Source organism: Propithecus coquereli, unplaced genomic scaffold, assembly GCF_000956105.1.
Source record: "Propithecus coquereli isolate 6110/MARCELLA unplaced genomic scaffold, Pcoq_1.0 Scaffold10, whole genome shotgun sequence".
In the NCBI taxonomy this organism is placed as follows: domain Eukaryota; kingdom Metazoa; phylum Chordata; class Mammalia; order Primates; family Indriidae; genus Propithecus; species Propithecus coquereli.
The window spans coordinates 8835963-8844622 of NW_012133858.1; the positions used below are offsets into that span (position 1 = coordinate 8835963).

The 8660-nt window shown below is 54.3% G+C and overlaps 1 protein-coding gene across 1 annotated transcript; it reads right to left on the bottom strand.

The window, feature by feature from the left end:
- Window positions 1-1050: 1050 nt before the first annotated feature.
- BDH1 (3-hydroxybutyrate dehydrogenase, type 1) lies at window positions 1051-5814 on the bottom strand. The gene is given in 5 exon segments (XM_012640388.1): window positions 1051-1266; window positions 1269-1658; window positions 3277-3298; window positions 3300-3423; window positions 5458-5814. Coding segments are annotated over 5 exon segments (672 nt in total). The 5' UTR covers window positions 5484-5814; the 3' UTR covers window positions 1051-1156.
- Window positions 5815-8660: the final 2846 nt, after the last annotated feature.

Here is an 8660-nt window from a genome sequence, read left to right on the forward strand (position 1 = left end):
GGCTGGCACTTGGGACCCTGTCCTAGGCGCCTGTAGTCACCTCAAGGATGGTGGTGCCTGGCTCTGATCCAAACATCCAGGCCCTGGGCAGTTGCAGGGATGGCAGACTTCAAATCCAAGCCCAAGAAGTGATAACGCAGACTCTGCCTGTCAGTAGACTCACGGCAGGACGGCAAGCCATCAGCGAAGGCCACCCTGAGCCTCCAGACCAGGGGTGTGTGTGTGTGTGTGTGTGTGTGTGTGTGTGTGTGTGTGAGAGTGTAAGCACCTTGTAAGACAAATAAGGAACCCAGACCCACCCCTGGGGGGAAAGATGCCACCGTGCCCAGCCTTAGCACCACTGTTCCTACAAGGCTGACCCATCAACATGGGCCCTACCCCAGGCAAAACCAGGCAGATCCAAACCATAAATAACCTGTCCTCTTAGTCAAGGATCACCTCCGCACACGTCTTTTCTAAGTCCTAAAAGAGGTTGGAGAAATCTCAAATGGAAATCTCCAGAATGATTCCCACACCCCCCCATACAGCTGGCAGACCAGTCACCCAGCACCATGGACGCGCAGAGGTACACAGGGGCACTGGTATGTGTGGCTCAGGCAAGGACACAGTTAGGCAGAGGATTCTTGGATAAATGGATCCCAAACAGCCCTGGAAGGCAACATGTGAAGTGTTTCGACAGCAGTGACAGGAACACACGACTTGGACCATTTATAAGCAATAAAAGGTTTATTTTATGTATCCTCTTTGAGCTGCAGATTCTTCATGTAAAAAAGAAAAAAAAGTCTGTTCTTTTTACTCATGACGCTGGCTTAAGGATCAAATGAGATAAAATTTTTGAAGTGATATTTTGGCTTAAGGATGTAAAGGAATCTGGATTCTATTCTATAATAAATCTGTTTTTAATATAAAGATGTTTTCCCAAAATCTTTGTATGAAATCATTTCCAGAGAGATGGATACACCATGTTTGCCCTGAGGTTCAGGGGCCCCTGCCTGCTGCTATACACCCTGTTTGTGAAGGCAAATAGGTCAGGCAGGGTTATTCCCTCTGGTTAATGCTAAAACTAGCAATGGGTTCCCTTGGGACAGCGATAACGCACAAGTGAAGAATCAAGTGGACTTCATATGGTGAGCTCTTCCCTCTTCCTCCCTCCCTCTCACCAGGGCTCCCACAGCGGCCGGTGAAACTGCCAGTGTATGTAGATCATGTTGGAGATTGCTCCAGGCAAGTGGGTCATGATCTGCATTCGCAGCCACCAGTAGTAGCCATGGGGTGGTAGCGGGTGTAGGGGGAGGCGGTGGTCAGGGCATGTGTGACGGCATTAATGATGGGGGACGTGTCCGTGGAGCCACTGTTGCAGTAGGTCTCCATCTTGGCAATCTTCTCATCAAAGTACTTCTTGCCGTAGTCCTTGCGCACGACTTCAGGCAGCCCATCCCACATCTTCTTGGCAATGGCCTGGATGCTCTCAGGGCTGTAGAGGCTGGTGGCAGCAATGAAGTTGCTGGGCTCCACCACACTGACCTTCACACCCAACGGGTGCATCTCGTAGCGCAGGCAGTCAGAGAAAGCCTCTACCCCAAATTTGGTGATGCAGTACAGGGAGCGGGCGGGGTTGGCCATGCGGCCCAGCATGCTGCTGATGTTGACGACACGGCCTGCAGAGGGAGACAGCAAACACCTGCTCAGGTGGCACTGCTCTGTGTGGCAGAGGGCTGGCTGGGACCACTGCTGAGCCACCCAGGGTTGGGAGCCTTCTCAGGCGGTAGCAAGGCCAGCTTAGGCCCACACATCAGCATCTTCCCCAGGTGCCCAGCTGTGCCAGGCAGGACAGAGGAGGAGCAATGAGTGAGAAGCAGGCCTGCATGCCAGCAGGGCGCAAAATAATGGGCAACATTCAATTAACTCAAAAACCAGACAAAGCCCTGCCCAGTGATAGTAATTTGGGATGAAAATGCAGTGGGAGAATGTGGGAGGTGAGACAGCTGTGTCTGTGTGGATCTGAGTGTTCACCATAGGCAAGTTCTGATGCCGGTCAGGGAGAAATATAATCTAAAACCTCCTCCTTACCCTCACGCTTAAAATTCAGCTCAGCTAGTAAGATGTGCAGATAAGTAGCACACTAAGTCCAGTGTCCATCACTGATGGCAAGGCTAGGGATGGAGGTGGCAGTGCAGAGGAGGGGGCACCCGTGGGCTGCAGTTGCCAGAGAGGCCCATAAGGCAATCCTGAAAGAGGACAGAACCTGTGCTGTTAGGCTCCATTCCCCAGCTCGGTTCCACCCTGGGTGCTGCTCAAGACAGCAAACAGAAGCATCCTGGGGTGGCAGGAGCCAGGGTTCTGAACCTGACTTCAGGGCTAGGATGTGAAGGTAGAGTCTCAAGCACTGGAAGGGAGTGGTGACCCCAAAAGGCTCTCTGCTACAGCCCAGCCTGGGGGTGTTAGGGGCTCACCACAGCTTATCCCAGGCCTGGGGGCAATGGGGTTGGAGGCAGATTACATTCAGCCCGCTGGGTAAGCCCCAGCAGACCTGGGATGAGCTTGCCCACGGTGTGCACCCAGGAAGGAAGCACAGCCCATCCTGCGCACTGTGGGAGGTGCCTTTCAGAAACCTCCTAAGTCTGAAGTCACTGAAGGGTTGGGGTTCTCTTCTAAAACCCCACAGCAGCATTCTGCCATTCCTGTTGTTGTCAGGACTTCGGGATAGATCTACAGATCTTGCCCTTTTTGCCACGATTTTTTACTAATCTGGGGAGAAAATCAGAGTCAGTGACTTCCAAGGTGGTTTGCTTACATTTGGCCACCTAACATGGTTTGGGTGTTTTGTCTGTTTTCCAAATTTCTAGTCTTGACTATTACTATTAATTCTTAATACCATAATTGTCTCATTTTTTTAACTACAGTATAATAACCCATAGAATGGCTATGCCAAATTATACTTAACCACACCCTACTGATACCATGATGTGTACATACAGCTTTGTGCAAAGGGTGATTGTTTCCCTAGGTTAGGTGCCCAGAGTGGATCACTGCTATAATGTTGAAGCCGTTTGTGCATACATGGCTGACCTATTCCTGAAAGCCTCATGCCCCTTCCCACCTGGCCATGGCCCCTCTGCCCACCTTCACCCCAGCCCAGCATGGCCCCCGGGACTCATGAGCTCACCCTTGCTGGGTTGTGGGTGTTGGATCTGCTGGGAGAGGTATTTCCATTTGGAGCCAAGATGAACAGGGGGAGCAGATCCGGGGCAAGTAGCAGCTCCCTTCTCCACTCACCTTTGGCCCTTCGGATGAGGGGGGAGAAAGGATTTCATCATCCGCACCGTGCCCCAGAGGTTCACTTTTGCCACCTCCTTGTATGTCTCTGTGCTGGTGAACTCCACCTCCCCGAATGTCGAGATGCCCACACCAGGCCCCACATCCCTGGACAGGAGAGGACAGACCTGTGGTCACCAGGTGGCTCAGCTTCAGACACCACCCATCAGCCTGCAGCCCACTCTCCTCCCCGCTGTTGTCCCTTGTCCCTGTGACTGCCCAGCCTCTTGCCTGAGGCTCTCAGGAAACTTTCTGGAGTCACTCAAGAATGACAGGAGATAGAGAGGCCTAAGGTGCTGGCTGCGGCCCTCCTTTAAGTCCAGAATGTCCAGTCCTCATGTCCCATCTGCCTGACTTGGTTCTCTGGGCCCATCATCACCCAGCCCCGCCAGGACCCCCTGCTTCGAGTCCTACATCACCTCAAACTCCCACTTCCACTCCATGCACCCAGCTCATCCCCACACCTGCACCTGTGTACTCGCTTCAGCCTCTGAGCTTTCGCTTACATCCTCCTCCCTTGCAGAAGCCACGGAAACCTCAGGGGTCTTCCAGGCCAAGCTCCCCCTGCAGGACTGGAGAGGGGACCAAGCTGCTCAGATACACGTCATTAGAGGTTCAGCCAAGCCTGGATCACAGGCAGGCCCAGTCCTGCTCCATCCGGAGACCCTCCTAACAACCACTCTGCTCTCTCCTCTCCCTCCTCTGAGCCACGGCACCGCTTGCCGGTCATCACACGTGTGGTCCCACAGGGCTGCGCACAGGCGGAGGAAATGCACGTGCTCACAGTACACTGGGTTGACTGTTCCCTGCGAGGCTAGCTAAGTAAGGACGGCTGGCTTTTGTAGACTCAGAGAACGCTGGTGCTGGAAGGTTCCCTGGAGTTCACGTAGTCTATTAACTAATCTCATAGCTGGGGAAACTGAGGCCCTGAGGGAAAAGGACAGGCTTAAGTTTACCCAGTAAGTCAGAGGCAGAGCTGAGAGTGGCAGTGAGGATGCAGCGTTGCTCTGCAGGGCCCTCCCTGAGTTCAGTTTTTTAGGGTGCAAGAGCTGGGTGGGCCGGAGCCTCAGGACAGAGCAGGGTCCTGCCTCTTTGCTGTGGAAACCCTCAGGCTTTAGTCTCCTGTGGCCGAAAGCCAGTGCTCCTTCCTAGGGCACAGCCTCAGAGCGGAGCTCCCCTCCCGGGGCCGAGGACTGACTGTGGGAACCCGGCCCCGCTTCAGTTCCCGAGTTAATCATGGAAATGAGTTTGTGTAAATGACAGAGTAATTGGTCTCTAGCTGCTCTCCTTCCGTGTTACCCAAATTAAAGCTCCATCAACTGACCTCTGCTGCCTTCTCCTTCAATTATGGAGAACTAAGGACATTTATTAACTAAAGGAAATTGCTGGTTAACAAAGTGTCCGTGACCAGCTCACTCCTACTCCCCACCGAGGCCATGTGGGTGCCTCCCCACTGCTCTCTCAGGTCTCACCCGTGACCTCACTGAGGACACTAATGACACAATCAGTGATCCAGGACATCCCCCAGCTCCCGCCCTCTCCCTACAGACTCCCCTGGGCCTCAGCCCCTTCTCTTCCCTGGAAGCACAAGAGGCCTCTCCCCACCTGTCATGGCTGACGCCTCACCCACCATCTTTGAAGCCTTAAGCCACTGATTCTTCTCTCTTTTACACAACTTCAACTTTTCCCTTGCCCCTGGCTCTTTTCCTTCAATGCTATACACATTAGGTGCTCAATAAATGGATATTAGGTGAATGAATATATACAAGTACCATATCTCCATAGCCTATCGTAGCCTAAAGAAGCTTCTGTAACCATACTACCTGCTCTCCTCCCCTCCGCGCCAGGCTTCTGAGAACAGCCTGCACTCCCCATCTCCCCACCTCGCCATGCTGGCTCTCCGGACCCTGCATGCTCTGGGGTCTCCAGGGTACACGTGCCAGGCCCCCACCTCAGGCTTCACACTCCTTGGCCTGCCTATGATATGGTGCTACTAATGCTCGTCATGCTCGCTCCTCCCAGGGTGTCAATGACACCCAACACCTCCTGCACCCTCCCTGATAGCTTTCTTCCACCTGCCCCTTGCCCCCCCAATCAGGTGTCCCCAGTGTCCTAGACCTGCTTCTCCTGAATTACACTCACCCCATAGATGTCTTCGTCTTCTTCATGTTCCTGGAATTTTCCAGCTGTTTTGTGTTTGATTCATAAGGGACCGTATCTCATGCCCTAAAATGCATATAGTCCTTTTTCCACCCAAAAATAAAACAATGACATCTGACACTACTACCCCAAAAAAGTCAAATTAAATGTGGCCTAGGAAAACACACTGCTTCTGGATTAGAGCTTTGCCGACCTGACAAGTAGTAATAGCTTGTGGACCCCATCACTCTCTGGAGAACTCAATAACGTTCCTGCTGGCCTGGGTGACAGGTGTTTTCCTGCATCACATCCACGTCGATGGCTCCCCTGTCCCCCGCAGGAGTCACGGCTCTCTCCTAACTCTAGTCTCCTCCCATCTCACTTCCACCTGAATGTCCCACAGGTCCCCAACTCACCCTAACCACAACCAACACCCCAAGTTCCCAGGCTGCCCCAGCCTGCTCCTCCTCTGTGTTAATTTTACATTCGTTTTTGGCTCCTGCAGCCCCTTCACTCCTCCCCACCAAAGGAGTCACCAAGTACTGTTACTGTTACTGTCAAAGATTGAGGTGACAGCTGCCAGGCCCCAAACTAAGCACTTTGCATCCATTAACTCATCTGATCCTCACAACCAACTATGGAGTAGAGACTAAATCGTCCCGTATCTGGTTGAGGCACCTGAGGCTGGGAGAGGTTAAGCACCTTGCTCAGTGCCAGCCAGTGAACAGGTGGAGTGGAGGGGATTTGGGTCCAGCTCCGTCTGAGGACAAAGCCCTCACACTTAGCCCTGCTGTTGTCGGTTTTCTTTGCTGGGTCATTAGAATGGATTCTTCCTTCCTGCTTCCGCCTGCATCGGCTCGGGCCCTGTTACCTCTCTCCTGTACCATCAGAGAAGCCTCCTCCCAGGTCTCCCTGTCTAGGTCTCTCTTCCACCTCCATCCTCACCGCACCCCCTCAGCCACTCACCTTCCTCTCCCCAGTCACTTCCTGCTCCCAGGGTCCCCATCCTGTAGCATGGTACAGGGCCTTTTCCAGGCTTCGCTCCCACTCCCTCTCATGTACTCTGCCCTTCCTGAGTGAGAACAGCCTGCCACCCTCATCATCATGGCCCCTCCTGCCCCCTACACCCCCCAGCCTGAGAGCAGCTTGTGCTGAGATTCTAGCCATGCTCCCACAGTGGTCGGATCTAGGTGTGAGCACGGGACGGCTCGCAGAGCACTTTCCCCACTTCACAGATGGGCAAGCTGAGGCCCACACAGGTGAAGGTTCAAGCCCAAGGCCAGGCTTTTATTAAGAGGTGAAGCCTAGTCTTCTCCCTCCCAGACCGAAGATGACCCAGATGTAGAGTCTTCCCTGTCCATGCGTAACACCCCGGTGCTATCACTGCTCCTCAGAGGTCCTGTCCCGAAGCCACTGACTTTCTCTTGACTGGCATCCGACCACAAACTTCTCCTGCTAGGTCATACCCTGCTGGCGCTCGGCGCACTATCACGTATGCAGCAGGTACTCAGTGTTTACTGCCTGACTGGTAGGTGACAGTGCCAAGATCCGGCCATACCAGCCTGGGGCCCACTCGCTCAGCTTTCCCTTGGGGCGAGGGTGGGGAGGGCCGGTCGCAGGCTCCAGATGTCTAGTCCCTCGGAGTCCTGCTGGCGGGGAGGGGCTGGTGGCAGATGGCTGTGGTGCGCCAGTCAGACAATCCCTTCATCTCGCCCCCCATAGCTAGCTCCCTGGGCTTGGGCAGCAACTGTTCCACAAAGCCGGGGTGAAGGGCATCAAAGTCACCATGTGCTCCCGTGGTGGGGGGATGGGGAAGGCGACGCCTCTCCCGAAAGGTTCCTGTCTGGGTGAATCAGAGGCAGCCTTTGCTGGTCTGAAAGCCCTGGGAGGGCGCCACCTGGAGTTCAAAGCCAGCATTGCCTGAGAAGGGGAATTCCAGCTGCATTACCAGGAAAAAGACAGCCACAGCCCAAAGCGGTGTGGGGTGGGTAGAGGCAGAGGGGAGGGAGAGAGGAGGAGAGGAGGAGGGGAAGAGAGGGGGGAAGGGTGAGGGAAGGAGGGAGGGAGACACAGGAGGGGAAGAAGGGGGGCACACAGCCATATATCTTACAGATTTATTTTTTTCAGACCTAAAAATCTTCAAATTCTTTTTCCAAAAAATGCAGTATTGATTAAGTAAGGTCGTGGTGAGTGGTTTATCAAACCCTCCCCCAATGTGTCATGTGGAAAAAGCAGCAGGGAGAGGTTTGCGTGCCAGGGTTGGTGCTGGGGTTTGAGCTCCGATCCCAGGGTGGGGGTCGGGGGTGAGTGGCCCGGAGCCCAGCTGCCTGCGGTTAGGATAACTGGCCAGTCCAATGCAGAGAATGGAGGTGGTCCCGCCCCAGGGGCAGGGGACAGAGGACAAGGGCCCTGAGCAGCCCCATTCTGTGCTCAGGTCCCCGGTGATGCCTTTCCATGGGCATTTTAAATTACCACAAACCCACAGGCTGTAATGAAGTGGCTTTATGGCGCTGATGCAGCTGCTTTCCAGCCTAATAGTTTATGAAGGCAATATCCCAGCTGCCCAGGGAAGGCGGCGGAGGAGGATGTAGCACCCAGAGTCGCGAAGCAGGCTGTACATTCCGAGCTGGTAATCATCCCAGTGGGACCCAGCCTGCCTTCTCTTAGTGGGGCAGGAGCGCTGGCTCTGCCTGTTAATTATTAAACAGATGCGCAGCGAGGTCAGACTCACAGGCCTCTCTTCGGAGAATAGAGGGGCCTGGGAATGGCCTGTGGTGGGGGTGAGGGCAGCACTGGGCTGAGGTGGCACATCAGTGACAGGCTGACCGCTGAGCAACAGCGCCACCAATAGCCACTCGGCACAGCTTCCGAGGCAGCTGCTCAGGGATGACAGCATGTCACCCTGATACTCGCTCAGCACAGGGTGCCTAGCACAGGGTCCAGTCACACCCTACCTAGCAAAGTCACCACTCGGCAGAGCTGCTCCCACCCCACTCTGTGGGGAAGCAGAGCTCAATGAGGCATACCCTTTCTGCCTAGGCCGTCAGGGAGCTCAAAAGTAAATTTCATAGACTCGCTTCTTCACGGATGCTGCTGCACTGCCCAGCTCCAGGGAGCTCTGTCCATCACTGTTGCATTCCACAGGAATGGTGCCCCCACGGTTGTACAACAGAGTCTCTCCCCCAAGGTCCTCCACATGGCTGAAC